Consider the following 17,721-nt stretch of genomic DNA (forward strand, 5'->3'; position numbering starts at 1 on the left):
GTCAAACATTATTTCCCCTTCATATATGCAAATATAAATTGTGTTCACCGCCCCAACAGCCTTTCTTTGTCTGTCTCTCTCTCTCTCCTCCTAAACTGAGGGACATTTAACAGTGATCTATCCATCCCATCCTCATCATCCAGAGATAGCTATCAGAGTGAGCGGCAGAGAGACAGGCATAGTATCAGCCTTAAACACCCGAACTGTGTCTGCATATTAGGGTCAATACTAGTATCACACATTCATGTATAACACCAGTGGGGGGAGAGAGACACACACATTATCAGTCTTACACTTGGCATCAGTGTCTCCATATTACACTCAGTAACAGTGCCACATTGTCATGTATAGCACCAGAGAGAGAAACAGTGTCTGACATATCAAGAAAGACTGGATCAACTGGGTTTGTATTCACTGGAGTTCAGAAGAATGAGAAGGGATCTCATAGAAACGTTTAAAATTCTGACGGGTTTAGACAGGTTAGATGCAGGAAGAATGTTCCCAATGTTGTGGAAGTCTAGAGCCAGGGGTCACAGTCTAAGGATAAGGGGTAAGCCATTTAGGACCGAGATGAGGAGAAACTTCTTCACCCAGAGAGTGGTGAACCTGTGGAATTCTCTACCACAGAAAGTTGTTGAGGCCAATTCACTAAATATATTCAAAAAGGAGTTAGATGTAGTCCTTATTACCAGGGGGATCAAGGGGTATGGCGAGAAAGCAGGAATGGGGTACTGAAATTGCATGTTCAGTCATGAACTCATTGAATGGCGGTGAAGGCTGGAAGGGCCGAATGGCCTACTCCTGCACCTATTTTCTATGTTTCTATGTGTCAGTGTTGTACTCACAAGTATGTCCACATCACGTGAAATAACAGTATCCCGCCTTCACAAACAGTACGAGATTGAGAGAGAGAGAGAGAAAGAGAAGAGAGATCGAGATCGAGATCGAGGCAGGACGGTGAGACACAGAAACATGCACAGTATCAGTTCAAGACTGACCTGTGAAGTCTACTTTTATCCTGAAAGTCCCCATTGGAGGGACAGAAGTTAAAGTCTCTCACTGATATTGTACCACAGACAGACACATTATTAATCCCACACTGCGGGACAGTGTCAGAGAGTGAGAGAAACAACGTCCCACATTTAACCCTCACTTGCCTGTTGTACTCTCTGTAATCTTACAGCTAAGGGCCGTTTGGTATGACCCAGTGTTTCACTCTGATTAAACTAAACTGGGACAGTTTCTGTCATATTAACTCCTGCACAGTCCCAGCAAACACTCCTACTTCCCCCGTCCCTCTGATGTTTCTGCAGGATTGCTTTGTGAGGACAGGCTCATGAATAGAAAAATAATGTGCACGGAATGATCCCAAATTGAGCATCTCAAAGGGAATTTAAACATTCTCTGTCCTTTTCCCCCAGGCCCAGTTCCTTTGCTCATACTCTGATTAAAGTGAATTGGGAAAGTTCACTTTGCTGATTATAGACTGCGCATGCGTGGATAAGCCCCGCCCCCTGTGTCGATTTCCAGTGAGCAGAAGAGCACATGCGCCCTCCCCTCCCCCAGCCCTGCCTGTGATCGTCATTCACTCAGTGAGCGGAAGAAGATGGTTTAAACAGCCGGGAATGGAGACACCACGGCCCCGGGGTAAGGCAGCGAGCAGCAGCCTCCTTACAGCAGCACATCGCTTTGGGAGCGTGTCCGCAGATGGGCTCAGAGATCGGCACTGAGTCCGGGGGAAGTTCAGGGGGAGTCGGAGGCTGTGTGTAACAGGCGGAGTGGAGCAAGAACTGGTCTCAGTGCGTGGAGTGAGTGGGGGAAGGGAGAGGCTATTCTCGGGCTGTGTGTGGACAGCGTGTGTCCCGGGTAAGGGAGACAGAATGGGAAGGATCTGCTGTTTACAATCATTGCTGCTTTCTCCCTCCAAACCAGTAGTGAACGTTCCTGCTTTAGTTCCAGTCTCACCGTGTTTGTTGTCCGAGACTCCCAAAGCAAGTGCTCTACTCGGAACTCCTTCACCCCAAACGAACCAAAGGTGGGCAGCGGAAACATTACAAGGACACCCTCAAAGCCTCCCTGATAAAGTACGCCATCCCCACTGACACCTGGGAGGCCCTGGCCCAAGACCGCCCTAAGTGAAGGAAGTGCATCCAGGTGGGCGCTGAGCACCTCGACTCTCATCGCCGAGAGCATTCAGAAATCACACGCAAGCAGCGGAAAGAGCGTGCGACAAACCGGTCCCGCCCCCCCACTTCCCTCAACGACTATCTGCCCCATCTGTGACAGGGACTCTGGCTCTCGTATTGGACTGTTCAGCAACCAAAGAACTCACTTCAGGAGTGGAAGCAAGTCTTCCTCGATTCCAAGGGACTGCCTATGATGATGATCATTGGACAGTGAGCGGTGGAAGCAGAGCCGGACACTGAGGATTTATACAAGGAGCATCTATTGCAGGCACCGGGTGAGAAATGTAAAGGACACGTTTTAAACAGCGGCTCTTTGTTTTTGGTTGAACAGTTAGTGCCCTGGGAGAGGGGAGCAGCAATCTGAGCTGTGTAAAAGTCCGTGCTCCATCGGGTCGTCCCATTCCTGAAGCAGGGCAGGGGTTGGGTTGTGTCTGGATGTCAGTAAATTGCTGTAAATCTGCCCAACACACTTGGTGTGTAGAAGCTGAGTGCTGCAGTACTGCAGTGGAGTCAGACACTGACACTGTTTGTATCGCTGGCTTCCCTTTGTGAATGTTCAAAATGATTACTAATTGAACAATTACATTCATCACTTTAGTCTTTTCTACCTCTCTTATTCTTGAATGATCAGAAATACCTTCTCCTCCTACAGGCAAGGAATTGAAGGAACCGGAACAAATGTGAAGTTTCCACCACCTGAGACATAAGGAACAGTGCAACCAGCTCCTCCTCACACACAGCCTTTTTTTAATTTGTTCACTGGATGTGGGTGTCGCTGGTAAGGCCAGCATTTATTGTCCATCACTAATTGCCCTGGAGAAGATGGTGGTGAGCCACCTTCATCAACGGCTGCCGTCCATGTGATGATGGTACTCCCACAGTGCTGTTAGGGAGGGAGTTCTGTTTCTCTAACAGGTTCCATGTGCTGAAAGGCCTCCTCAAGTTCCCAGATCCAGGGACTGTTCTTCCCCATTGTTTTGGAAATAGCATTGGGCAGTAAACAGGAGCTCAATGCTTCTTGTGCACCAGCTCACTGATCAGCACTCCTCACGCTGATTATGTTTTATAATCTCACTCAAACGTCCCAAAATGTTGCTTTCTTTTCCATCACCTCTAGGGTTATTAGCCAAGTTTGCATCAAGCAAATCGTGATCCCACCAGTAACAGCACTTTCCCGACTGTTATCCAAGAGGCTGCTTCTGACATTTTCTTCTGCGTAAATGTTAACCACGTGAATAACTGAAAATCTTCATTTCTACAGCAACAACAAACACTTGCATTTATGACAGATACAGAGTGAATCCCTCACTCACTCACTGTACCACAGACTGACAGATACAGAATGAATCCGACACTCACTGCATCACTGACAGATATGGTTTATGTAATGTACTAATAGCTCGTCTCTACTCCAAATATTTCTGAATCGCATTCGTCCAATATAATGTGCAAAACTATTGTCTGTTGGGGTCATCTCTGATCTGTAAATTTCACAAATATAGGATAAAACCCACTCTCTCATACCAGAAAATAACAGGTACAGAATAAATCCCACACTCTCATACCAGAAACTAACAGGTACAGAGGAAACACACAGTCGCTTACCCCAGAATGAGAGATCTAGAATGAATCCCACATTCACATTGCACAAACTGACATATAAAGGTAAAAATCCACACTCAGATACCAGAAACTGACACCCCACACATCATCTACAAACTGACGGTACAGAAAAAAACCCACAATCACATCCCAGAAACTGACAGGTACATATTAATTCCTACACTCACACAACAGGAACTGACAGGTACAGAATACAATCAACACCCAGATTCCAGAAACTGACAGGTATAGAATGCAATCCACACTTAGATACCAGAAAGTGACTGGTACAGATTAAAACCACAGTCACATATCAGAAACTGATGGGTACCGATTCAACCCCATACTCTCATACCGGAATCTGATAGGTACAGAATAAAATGCACACTCCGATCCGAAAAACTGACATACTGGTCAATATCCACTCACATACCAGAAGCTGATGATATAGGTTAAAGGACACACTCACATAACAGAAACTGACAGGTACATGATAAAGATTCGCTTAGATACCAGAAACTGACAGATACAGAATAAAACCTACACTCATCAAAACTTGACAGGTACAGAATAAATCCCACATGCACAGAGCAGGAACTGATAGGTACAGTATGAAACCCACACCCACGTATCTGAGCAATAATATGCAAGTAAAACCCACACTCGCCTATTGGAAACTGACCGGGAAACACACACACACCAGCGACTGATGGAACGAGTAGAACAGTTTAGGCACCCTTTCTCCAGTGTCAGGCTCACACAATCGTTTTTTTTAATGTAGCACATTTAATTAGTGATAAAAGCTACTTGTGAAACAATCCCATTTTTGCTAATTTAATTTGTGACAAAAAGATGGTATGAGCATGCGCTAAATACATGCTGCTCCTCCCCTCCGCACACAGTGTTTAAACTGACAGGAAGGGCCCATGCGAGCTCCCCTCCTCCAGCTCTGTCAGCGGCTGCCGTTTCCTCTGTGCCGGGCTGATGATCGTTGAACACATCAGGGAGCGGAGATATCCCAGGCCCGAGCAAGGGAGCAAACAGCAGCCACCTTACAGCAGCTCATCACATTGGGACTGTGTCCGCAGATGGGCTTTGAGTCGGGGTAAGTTCAGCAGCAGTCGGGGGCTGTCTGTAAGAGGCAGAGTGGAGTAGGAACTAGTTTTGGAGCATGGAGTGATGGGGGAAGGGGGAGCCCATTCTCGGGCTGTGTGTGTACGGTGTAAGGTAACAGAGAAAGTAAATCACCTCGCTCTTTCAAATCAGTGCTGCTTTCTTTCCCCAAATCAGTAGTGAATGTTCCTGATTCAGTTCCAATCTCACCGTGTCTGTTGTTCTTGGACATTGAATAGTGGAAACACAGCCTGAGAATGAGGATGTGAGCAGTGTCACAAAGTGCATCTATTGCAGGCACCAGAAGAGGAATGTAATTGGAGACATTTCAAAAATGGGTAATTTTGTTTTGGTGCATTGAATTCTTCAGAACCATGTTGCTGGTGATCGAGCGATACATTGTCACCCCCTCAGATACATCAGCATCTGGTAACTGTGACATTCTGTTAATGACACAGGCCATTAACTCTGTTTCAATAGACTGAGAACAATTGTTGTACAGGTACCTGTGGTTATATTCCAGGAAGCAATTCAGAATTTTACAGGTAGTCCCATAGAAGCGGGAGAGATCAACCTGAACTGTGCCAATCGGGTGGTCCCATTCATGGACCAGTGCTGGGTTTGGGTTGTGTCTGGATGCTGATAACTTACCATAGAACCGTCCTATACACCTGAGTGCTGCTGTACTGCAGTGAGATCAGACAAGGACACTGTTTGTATCGCAGATTCCTCTCTCCAGATTCTTTACTTTATTAAACACAAACACATGAATTATAACTTTATTTTTATAATCTCTCCATTGGCTGTCCATATCATAACGAAGTGTTTTCCTATTATTATTCTCAGAGCAAAATACTTCACCAAGCCAGAATAAATTTGATCTTTCCTCAACCCGGAACACAAGGAACAGTGCAGGCAGCTCCTTCTCACACACAGTAAGTACATTATCACTCAGAGCGCAGAGACACAGAACTGACCTCAATCATATTGTCACAGGCAGCAGAAGCTGTCAGTCCCACAGTGATCCAAATTCCCAGAATTATATTATGAATCCCACAGTCACTTGGAGCAGTACAATAATGTGTTGTTTCAAAGTCCAATCATATCTCATTGAAAGGCAGATCCAATTTCACTCCCTTACTCACACACACGAACAGATAGACACTGACAGTGTCAATTCACACTCGTGTCTGTACAATGACTCTCAAACCCAACAGCTAACATACAAGAGCAGAGAAACTGAGGTAATGGACTGAATCAAACCTCCTCCTGAGACAGTCATCGATAATCACAAACTATCATCCGCCTACAGCAGGTGAGACGGAACCAATTCCAACACTCACACAGAGCAAGAATAGCTCAGTACAAGAGACTGTCAATTACATAATCAATCCCACACTCTCACACACCACCAGTCTAACAGATACATAATCAATCCCACACTCACACACCACCAGTCTAACAGATACATAATCAATCCCACACTCTCAAACAGTACCAGAGACTGAGAGAAACAATGATTCATACACTCAGACACATTGAAAAAAAATCACAATCTGTCATTCAATCATTTCCAGTACCTGACTGACAGTGAAACCCACACTCCCGTACCAGGCACTTACAGCTACAGACAAATACTCACACTCACATACCAGAGACAGATAGTTGGAGAGTGAACTCCACAGTCACGCACCAGAAACTGACAGGTACAGAAAAAAAACACTTTTGCATTCCAGAGACTGATAGATAGAGTAATACCCACACTCACATTCCAGAGACTGATAGATACAGAGTAATACCCACACTCACATTCCAGAGACTGAAAGATACAGAGTAATACCCACACTCACATTCCAGAGACCGATAGATACAGAGTAATACCCACACTCACATTCCAGAGACTGACAAATACAGACTAAAAACCACACTCCTGTAACAATCTTACAGGTACTGATTAAAACCCTTACTCAAATATCAGAAACCGATAGATACAGAATGAAACCCACACTCACTTCTCAGGGACGGACAGATACAGAATAAAACACATATCAGAGAGTGACAGAGCAAAATCAACACTCACCTGAAAGTGACTGACTGATTCAATGTCAAACCCACAATACCACAGCTGTACCAGACACTTAAAGGCACAGAATGAAATCAACATTCATATAATAGCAACTGACGGGTACAGAAAACATACACACATTAACATACCAGTGACAGACAGGTAGAATGTCATAACAGAAACTGTGACATATAGAATATAACCCCACTCATAACAGAAACAGACAGGTACAACTAAAAAGTGCCACACTCACACACAAGAGACTGACAGGTACAGAGTGAAATCCACATTCACACACTTGAATAAAACACACATTCACATAACAGAAACTGACAGGAGGAAAACCCACATACACATACCATAGACTGACATTCACAGAATAATACCCACACTCAGATACCATAGACTGATGGATACAGAGTAAACCCCAAACTCACACCAAAGACTAATAGATAGAGTGAAGATCACACTCTCATCCCAGAGAATGACCACTGTAGAGTAAAATCCACACACAAAAAAGTGAGTGACAGATCAAGAATAAAACCTGCACTCACATCCCAGAGAGTGAAAGATAGACAAAAATACACAATCATGTTACCGAGATTGATACATACAGATAATACCCAAATACATATACCAGAAACTGAGATAGAGAAAAACCACACTCAAATCTCAGAGACTGACAGATAAAGAATAAAACTCACACACACATCCTCGAGAGTGATAGATACAGACTTAAATATGCACTCCCTTACCAGAAACTGGGAGTTATTGCACTGATTGAACACTTACTCATGTAACACAAACTGACAGGTACAGTGTAAAACCCCACACTCCCATTCCTGAAACTGACAGGTACAGCGCTAAAACCCACATTCACATCAGAGAAACTGAAAGTTGCTGAATGAAGCCCCACTCAAATACCAGAAACAGACAGATACAGACAAAAGCCCACATTACCTGAAACTGACCGAGAGTAAAACCCACACTCGCCTACCAGAGATTGAAATTTACAGATACAATCCACACATACCAGAGACTGAAAGGTAGAGAGTGAAAGCCACACACACACACACCAGTAACTGACGGATACAGATCACAACCCACACTCACATATCAAACACTGACAAATAAAGAGTAAAACCGCACTCTCAAAGAAAATCAACACTCAAATACCAAAAATTGACAGTGCCGGAGGAAAACCCACAATCACAGAGTAGAAACAGACATGAACAGAGTAAAATGCACTCACATTTCAGAAACCGATGGGTACAGAATACAGCTCGCATTCACATAACAGAAACTGACTGGAATAGAGGAATCGCAAACTAACATACCAGAGACTGACAAGTAGAGTGAAATCCACACACACACACCAAAAACTGTTATATACAGAGTAAAATTCACACTTGTATACCAGAGAATGAAAGATACAGAATGAAACCCACACTCACTTACCAGTAATTGACAGGTACAGAGTGAAAACCTCTCTTCCAGACCATAAACTTACAGGTATAAAGGAAAAGCCACACTCGCTAACCAGAGACTAACAGATACAGAATAAATACTACACTCACTGGTGGATGTAGTCTATAGGCCCCCTAACAGTAGCTACACTATTGGATGGAGTATAAATTAAGAAATAATGGAGGCTTGTAAAAAAGGAACAGGAATAATCATGGGCAATTTTAATCTTCATATTGATTGAACAAATCAAATTGGCCAAGGTAGCCTTGAGGAAGAATTCATAGTGTGTATCTGGGATAATTTCCTTGAACAGTACTTTGCGGAACCAACCAGGGAGCAGGCTATCTTAGATCTGGTACTGTGTGATGAGAACATAAGAAATAGGAGCACGCCATTTGGCCCCTCGAGCCTGCTCTGCCATTTAGTAAGAACGTGGCTGGTCTGATCATGGCCTCACCTCCACTTCCCTGTCCGCTCCCCATAATCCTTTATTCCCTTAATGCTCAAAAGTCTGTCTATTTTCACCTTAAGTATATTTAATGGCCCAGCCGCCACAGCTCTCTGGGACAGAGAATTCCACAGATTTACAACCACCTGAGAGAATAAATTCCTCTCATCTCAGTTTTAAATGGGTGACCCCTTATTCTGAAACTACATCCCCTAGTTCTAGTTTCCCCCTATGAGTGGAAATATCCTCATTGCATCTACCTTGTCGAGCCCCCTCATTATCTTTTATGTTTCAATAAGACCGCCTCTCATTCTTCTGAATTCCAATGAATATAGGCCCAACCTACTCAACCTATCTTCATAATCAACCCCCTCAATCAACCTAGTGAACCTGCTCTGAACTGCCTCCAATGCAAGTATATCCTTCCTTAAATACAGAGGTTAAAACTGTATGCAATACTCTAGGTGTGACCTCACCAATACCCTGTACAGTTGTAGCAGGACTTCTCTGCTTTTATACTTCAACCCCCTTGCAATAAAGGCCAACATTCCATTTGCCTTCCTGATTACTTGCTGTACCTGCATACTAACTTTTTGTGTTTCATGCACAAGTACCCCCAGGTCCCTCTGCACTGCAGCACTTTGCAATTTTTCTCCATTTAAATAATAATTTGCTTTTTTATTTTTTCTGCCAAAGTTGACAACCTCACATTTTCCCACATTATATTCGGGATAGACTCCACTTGGAATGTACTGGGGCTAGGGTCCTGGCGAACCGAATAACTGGGGCTGCAGAGAGAGCTTTAACTAATCAGTTGGGGGGAGGGGGTGGGGGCAGGGCACGGCGGGGCAGGGTTCAGGTGAGCAGAAACCTAAAAGCTTAAAGGACAAGGTGAAGGCAATAAAGCAGGCTAGCATTGGGGGAAACGAAAACCAAAGCGTGACGGGAAGGGACAGAATCTATAAACATAAGAGTGTATCCGGAAACTGGAGCCGTAGCAGGAGCAAAACCATGCTGACTCTGCTTGACTGAATTATGCTTTTCCAAATGTCCTGCGACAGATGTTAGGCGAACTGGTCTTGTGACACTGTTGTGAAGCGCCTTGGGACGTTGTACTATATTAAAGCTGCTATATAAATAAAAATTATTATTAACAAAAGGAAAGCTGCAGGTTTGTGCGTCACCATCACGATTCATCGAGGCGTAGAGTGCATGTATGGCCATCTTTGCAGAGGAGCAAAGTGTGGGTGGGGCGACAGGGTCCCCAGGGTCAGCACCTTCAGGGGAGGAGAGGGGAACCAGTGAGTGTAGAACTAAACCCAGCCAGAGTCCGTACCTTCAGGGGAAGTTAGGGGAACCAGTGAGTGTAGAACTGAACCTAGACAAAGTAGATGGTGAAAACTGGGAGTGGAGGACATGTTGTTTTCAGACGTGCGATGTGTTTGAATTTCAGGACAGGGAGGACAGAGAGTGTATGGGACAGGAATTTACAGCTTTGGAGGAACGAGAGAGGAAAGAATGTTCCATAGAATCTGGAATTGTCTGTTCTGAATTTGTGTCTGGTACTTGCAGTAATGATTTTTGTAAACTCCTTTTGCAGGGTATAAGAAGGGCAGGATTTGCAGATGGGAAAATCAAACCAAACAGCACGTCAAGATCTGACAGAATAACACGATTCCTCCGGACCTGAATGTCATCGGCCTTTGACTGTGGAAGGAGAAATGTTTGCCTGTTCTGTCTGTGGGAAAAGATTTCAAACATCACTGTGACTGGAAAAGCACCGAGACACACACACACCTGAGTGAGAGTGTTCCAGTGCACTGCCTGTTGAAAGAGCTTTAACCAGTTACACAGCCTGAAAAAACATCACACCATTCACAGTGGGGAGAAACTGTACACATGTTGTGTGTGGACGAGGCTTCAACTGATCATCCAACCTGCAGAGACACATGGACACCCGCACCATGGAGAAACCGTGGGAATGTGGGGACTGTGGGAAGAGATTTAATTATCCGTCAGAGCTGGAAAAACATCGGCGCAGTCACACTGCGAAGAGGCTGTTCATCTGCTCAGTGTGTGGGGATCGATTCACTCAGTCAAGCCACCTGATGGGACACCAGCGAATTCACACCGGGGAGAGGCCGTACACTTGCACCGTGTGTGGGGAGGGATTCACTTGTTATTCCAACCTTCTAACTCACCAGCGAGTTCACACTGGGAACAGGCTGTTCACCTGCTCTGAATGTGGGGAGGAATTCACTTGTTCATCCAACCTTCTAACTCACCAGCGAGTTCACTCTGGGAAAAGGCCGGTCACCTGCTCCGTGTGTGGGGAGGGATTCGCTCGGTCATCCCATCTGCTGACACACCAGCGAGTTCACACTAGGGAGAAGCCGTTCACCTGCTCTGAGTGTGGGAAGGGATTCACTGAGTCATCCCAGCTGCTGATACACCAGCGAGTTCACACTGGGGAAAGGCCGTTCACCTGCTCCGTGTGTGGGAAGGGATACGCTCGGTCATCCAACCTGGTAAGACATCAGCGAGTTCACAAGTGACTGCAGGGTTTGGATTCTGCTGTTACCCCAGACTGAATCGTGTCCATTCTGACAGTTGGGGTTTCTTTCTGCTGATAGTGATTTCCCCCTCTAACTGGACTGGAGTTTAATATTCTGGATATTTGACCAATTAATCAACGGGAAAAGGGTCAGATAAAAATAATTCTAATTTGTGTTTGCATACTTAACTCTTTAAAGGGATTCTTCAAATACTGAAAGCTGCATCAAATGGAGCTAAATGTTGTTAACAATTGATAATAAAATGAATTGAATCTGCAGGTTGATTTTGGATTTCTCTGGGAGGGAGCCGGACGTGATGTGCCTTGAAATACTGCCGGTATCCAGTAGATGATGCGGTCCCTCCTATTAACTCCAACTAAGAGGAGCGTGACTGCCCCCTAGAGCAAGAGGAATAAGGGCAGCTCAGGGTCAGGCACTGAAAATACTGCACCCCACAGGGACATCACTCAGTGCCCCCTCCCTGGGGCAGCTCAGGGTCAGACACTGAAAATACTGCACCCCACAGGGACATCACACACTGTCCCCATCCTGAAGCAGCTCGGGGTCACACACTGAAAATACTGCATCCCACAGGGACATCACACACTGCCCCCTCCCTGGGGCAGATCAGAGGCAGAACATGGAATGGAAAGGGGAGGTTCCAGTTGTTGTGGACCATGTAGGAACCAATGACCTAGGTAGTACTAGGAATGAGGTTCTGCTGAAAGAGATGGAGGTGTTGGGGTTCAAATGAAAAAGCTGAACGTCAAAGGTAATCTCTGGATTGTTACCTGAGCCCCACACCAATTGTTACAGGGATAAGCAGATTAGAACAGTAAATGCATGGCTCAAAGAGTGGTGTGGGAGGCAGGGGTTTTTCTTTACAGGCACTGGCACCAGCACTGGGCAAAGAGGGAGCTGTTCCCTTGCCATGGGCTCCACTTGAGCTGGGCAGGAACCAGTGTCCTGGCGAATCGAATAACTAGGGCAGTAAACAGGGCTTTAAACTATTGAAGGCTGGGTGGAGAGATCCAGGAAAGTACAGCACGGTTTAGATCGAGAGAAAAAGCAACAAGAGACATGTCAAGGCTCTAGAGCAGAGTTTTGGGTAAAAATAAGCAGAGTGGGTGAGGAAGGAATAGAGAGAGTAACAAAGGTAATCGGGCATTACTGACTAAGGAAAAATAGAAAAAAGCCAAAGCTAAAGGCACTATATCTGAGCGCATGAAGTATTCACAAGAAAATAGATGAATTAATAGCGCAGATAGAAATTAATAGGTTTAATCTGATAACCATTATGGAGCTGTGGTTGCAAAGTGACCACGGTTGAGAACTAAATATTCCAGGATACATAATTTTTAGAAGAGATAGCAAAATTGAAAAGGAGAAGTGGTAGCCCTAATAATAAAGGATGGGATAAAGATTACTGTCTTAGCTCGGAAAATCAAGAAATAGGATCAGTTTGGGTGTGGCTTAGAAACAGCAAGGGCAGAAAACATTGGTGGGAGTTGTTTATAGGCCCCCAAACCATAGTGGTAATGTAAGGCACTGTATAAATCAGGAAATTAGAGGTGCATGTAACAAAGGTAATACAATAATTATGGGGGACTTTAATCTGCATATAGACTGGGCAAACCAAATTTGCAGTAATAGTGTGGAGGACGAATTAATGGAAGGTATACAAGATGGTTTTCTAGATCAGTATTTTGAGGAACCAATGAGAGAACAGGCTATTTTTGATCTAGTAGTGTGCAATAAGAAAGGGTTAATTAATAATGTAGGAAAGTGGCCCTTGGGGAAGAGTAGCCATAACATGATAACATTTTGCATTAAATTTGAAAGTGATTTAGTTAAACAAAGGAAACTGTGTAGGTATGAGGGGAGAGTTGGATAAGTAGATTGGGAAACTATGTCAAAAGGTATGATGGTAGAAAAGGAATGGCTAGCATTTAAAGAATTAAGTTATAATTTACAACAAACATACATTCATTTAAGGTACAAAAACCCCACAGGAATAGTTATCCAACCGTGGCCAACAAGAGAAGTTAAATATAGTATTAAATGAAAGGAAGATGCTTATAATGTTGCCAAAAAGAGCAGTAAGCCTGGGAAGATTTTAGAATTCAGCAAAGGAGGACCAAGAAATTGATAAAGAAACGGAAACTAGAATATGAGAGTAAACTATCGAGAGACAAAATAACAGACTGCAAAAGCTTCTATAGGTATGTGAAAAGGAAAATATTAGCAAAAGTAAATGTGGGTCCCCTACAGGCTGAGACAGGAGAAATTATAATGGGGAACAAGGAAATGGCAGAGAAATTAAATGCATACTTTGTGTCTGTCTTAATGGAAGAAAGCACAAAAAATTTGCCAGCACTACTGGAGAACCCAGGGTCCAGTGAGAATGAAGAACTGAAAGAAATTAGTATTAGTAAAGAAAAATGGTACTGGAGAAAATAATGAGACTGAAAGCCAATAAATCATTTGGATCTGATGGCCCACATCCGAGGGTATTGAAAAAGTTAGCTATAGAAATAGTGGATGCATTGGTTATCACCTTCCAAAATTCCATAGATTCTACAATGGTTCCTGTGGTTTGGAAGGTGGCAAATGTAACTGGACTATTTAAGAAAGGAGGGAGAAAGAAAACAGGGAACTACAGAGCAGTTAGCCTGACCTCAGTAGTCGGGAAAATGCTCAATTCTATTATAAGGATGTGGTAACAGGCACTCAGAGAAAAATAATAAGATTGGGCAGAGTCAACACTGCTTTATGAAAGGGAAATTATGTTTGACAAATCTGTTGAGACTTTTTTGAGGTTGTAACTAGCAGAATATTTAAGGAGGAATCAGTGGATGTGGTGTATTTAGATTTTCAGAAGGCATTCGATAAGGTGTCACACGAGGTTATTGAACAAAATTAGGGCTCAAGGGATTGGGGGTTAATATACTAGCATGGATTGAGGATTGGTTAATGGACAGAAAACAGAGTAGGAATAAACGGTTAATTTTCAGGTTGGCAGGCTGTAACTGGTCGGGTACTCCAAGGATGGTGCTTGGGCCTCAGCTATTCACAATATATATCAGTGATTTGGATGAGGGGGCCAAATGTTATACAGTTGGACGTCTCTGGTCCGGCATCCTTGGGACCTGACCGGTGCCGGATCAGAGCATTTTCCGGTACTCGGGAGGTCAGCTGCTGACAGCGACCCAGACATGTTCTGTGCATGCATGGGGAGAGAAATGGCGGGGAGGGGAGAGAAGCTGCGAGACAGGGAGAGAGCTCAGCCACGGAGCCGAGAGAGAGACAGAACCACCACCCACGCCGGGACTGATGCTGGACCAAGGATGTTTCCAGACGAAAGAGACCCAGACTGGAGAGTACAACCTGTATATCTACATTTGCTAATGATACAAAGCTAGGTGGGAATACAATTTGTGAGGAGGGTACAAAGAGGCTTCAAGGGGATATCGACAGGCTAAGTTAATGGGCAAGAACATGACAAATGGAATATAGTGGAGAAATATGAAGATATCCAGTTTGGTAGGAAAAATAAAAAAGCAGAGTATTTTTTAAAAGGAGAGGGACCTGGGTACAAAAATCACAAATTTAACATCAATTAACAAGCAATCAATTAAGAGAGCAAATTGTATGTTGGCCTTTATTACAAGATGATTAAAGTATAAGAGGAAAGGCTTCTTACTGCAGTTATATAGGGCCTTGGTGAGACCACACCTAGAGTATTGTGTACAGTTTTGATCTCTTTACCGAAAGACGGATATACTTACCATAGAAGGGGTGCAATGAAGGTTCATCAGACTGTTTCTGGGGGATGGGGGTGATTGTCCTATTAGAGATTGAGTAGACTAGGCCTACATTCTCTACAGTTTAGAAGAATGAGAGGTGATTGCATTGAAACCAGCAAAATTCTTACAGGGTTTGATAGGATAATTGTAGGGAGGATGTTTCCCCAGGCTAGGGAGTCTAGAACCAGGTGTCTTAGTCTCAGAACAAGGGGTCAGCAATTTAGGACTGAGATGAGGAGAAATTTCTTTGCTCAGAAGGTGGTGAATCTTTGGAATTCTCTCTGAGGGCTGTGGATGTTCAGAAGTTATGTATATTCAAGACAGACATCAATATATTTTTGGATATTAAGGGAATCGAGGGATATGGGGATAGTGCAGGAAAATGAAGTTGAGGTAGAAGATCAGCCATGATCTCATTGAAGGCTCAAGGGGTCAAAGGGCCTACTCCTGTTCCTATTTATTATCTTATGATGACAGTAAGTAACAGGATAGGTAAAGCCAAACTGCAGGTGTACAGATACAACCCAGGGGTCAGTCCGCCCAGTGGCCAGAGGACACAGCAGGTTTACAGGTACAAACCCAGGGTCAGTCCACCCAGTGACCAGAGGACACAGCAGGTTTACAGGTACAAACCCAGGGTCAGTCCGCCCAGTGACCAGAGGACACAGCAGGTTTACAGGTACAACCCAGGGGTCAGTCCGCCCAGTAGCCAGAGGACACAGCTGGTGTACAGGTACAAACCCAGGGTCAGTCCGCCTAGTGACCAGAGGACACAGCAGGTTTACAGGTACAACCCAGGGGTCAGTCTGCCCAGTGACCAGAGGACACAGCTGGACATCACGAATTATCCATTCTGCCATCGACATCAGCATTGTGTTGGATCAATTGCTAAAAATGGTTCCTCATTGGTTATCTGCCAGAAATGGAAAACAAAAGCTATACCTGGTTATGAAATAGTCTGTGACTGATTCTGTGGTGAAGTGCAGATCTCCACCCCCATTATATAAAGAGAGCTCGACGTGATGTAACCGAGTACTTTGAACCTCATTGATGCCACAATAGAAACAGTCTGTAATTTATAGAGTGCCAAAATGTGCAAGGAATAAGATCTGGCTATTTCTGTTTCTGTGTTTTCCATCTCTCCTGTCACCTCTCCTCGACACCTCTGCCCCCTTCTCCCTCTCTATCTGTGTGTCTCTTCCTTTGTTTTTTGTTCCTTTTTCTGATCAGCCAGCTCTCTCTGACAGTCATCCACTTTCTACCCATCTGTCCCTCTCTACCTTTCCTCCTTTCTCTCTATGGTCTCTCCCTGGCACGTGGCCCCTATTTCTCTAACACAGCCATACCAGGCCACAGTCCCTCAAAAAGGCAATGTCAGGGCGGTGAGGGATCTTCCAAAAGAAACATAAGCAGGAGTAGGCCATTTGGCCCCTGGAGTCTGCTCCACCATTCAATATGATCATGGCTGATCTGATCTTGGGCTCAGCTCCACTTCCCTGCCCGCCCCCCATAATCTTTTACTCCCTTATTGCTCAAAAATCTGTCTATCTCCGCCTTAAATATATTCAATGACCCAGCCTCCATAGGTCTCTGGTTCAGAGAATTCCACAGATTTACAACCCTCAGAAAAAAAATTTCTCCACATCTCAGTTTTAAATGGGCAGCCCCTTATTCTCAGACTATGTCCCCTAGTTTTAGTTTCCCCTATAAATGTAAATATCCTCTCTGCATCCACCTTGTCAAGCCCCTCACTATCTTATAAGTTTCAATAAGATCACCTCTCATTCTTCTGAACTCCAATGTGTATAGGCCCAACCTACTCAACCTATCATCATAAGTCCGCCCCCTCATCTCTGGAATCGACCTAGTTAACCTTCTCTGAATAGCCTTCAATGCAAGTATACCCTTCCTTAAATACGGAGACCAAAACTGTACAGAGTGCTCCAGGTGTGGCCTCACCAATACCCTGTAAAGTTGTAGCAGGACTTCTCTGCTTTTATACTCTATCCCTCTTGAAATAAAGGCCAACATTCCATTTGCCTTCCTGATTACTTGCTCTACCTGCATACTAACTTTTTGTGTTTTATGCATAAGAACTCCCAGGTCTCTGTACTGCAGCACTTTGCAATTTTTCTCAGTTTAAATTATAATTGCTTTTCTATTATTTCTGCCAAAGTGGATAACCTCACATTTTTCTACTTTATACTCCAGCTGCCAAATTTTTGCCCACTCACTTAGCCTGTCTATATCACTTTGCAGATTTTTTGTGTCCTCCTCACAATTTGCTTTCCCACCCATCTTTGTATCATCAGCAAACTTGGCTACATTACACTCTGTCCCTTCATCCAAGTCATTAATATAGATTGTAAATAGTTGAGGACCCAGCACCGATCCCTGCAGAACACCACGAGTCACTGTTTGCCAATCCTCTATCCATGCTAATAAAATTACCCCCAACCCCGTGAGCTTTTATCTTGTG

The 17,721-nt window shown here is 44.2% G+C and overlaps 1 protein-coding gene across 7 annotated transcripts in view; it reads left to right on the forward strand.

The window, feature by feature from the left end:
- LOC139273638 (zinc finger protein 239-like) overlaps window positions 1-17,721 on the forward strand; it is a 35,877-nt gene that overhangs the window by 2,888 nt on the left and 15,268 nt on the right. The window contains exons 1-4 of one of the 7 annotated variants that reach the window (XM_070890630.1): window positions 1,526-2,461; window positions 2,839-2,964; window positions 5,748-5,836; window positions 10,482-11,409. In XM_070890630.1, coding sequence (XP_070746731.1) covers window positions 10,831-11,409 — 579 coding nt within the window. In that variant the 5' untranslated portion in view covers window positions 1,526-2,461; window positions 2,839-2,964; window positions 5,748-5,836; window positions 10,482-10,830. Of the gene's footprint in view, window positions 1-1,525; window positions 2,462-2,838; window positions 2,965-5,747; window positions 5,837-10,481; window positions 11,713-17,721 lie in introns of those variants that run through there. The other 6 variants (XM_070890629.1, XM_070890636.1, XM_070890631.1 and 3 more) reach the window with 6 other exon arrangements.

The sequence above is a fragment of the Pristiophorus japonicus genome, chromosome 9 (genome assembly GCF_044704955.1).
Source record: "Pristiophorus japonicus isolate sPriJap1 chromosome 9, sPriJap1.hap1, whole genome shotgun sequence".
NCBI lineage: Eukaryota > Metazoa > Chordata > Chondrichthyes > Pristiophoridae > Pristiophorus > Pristiophorus japonicus.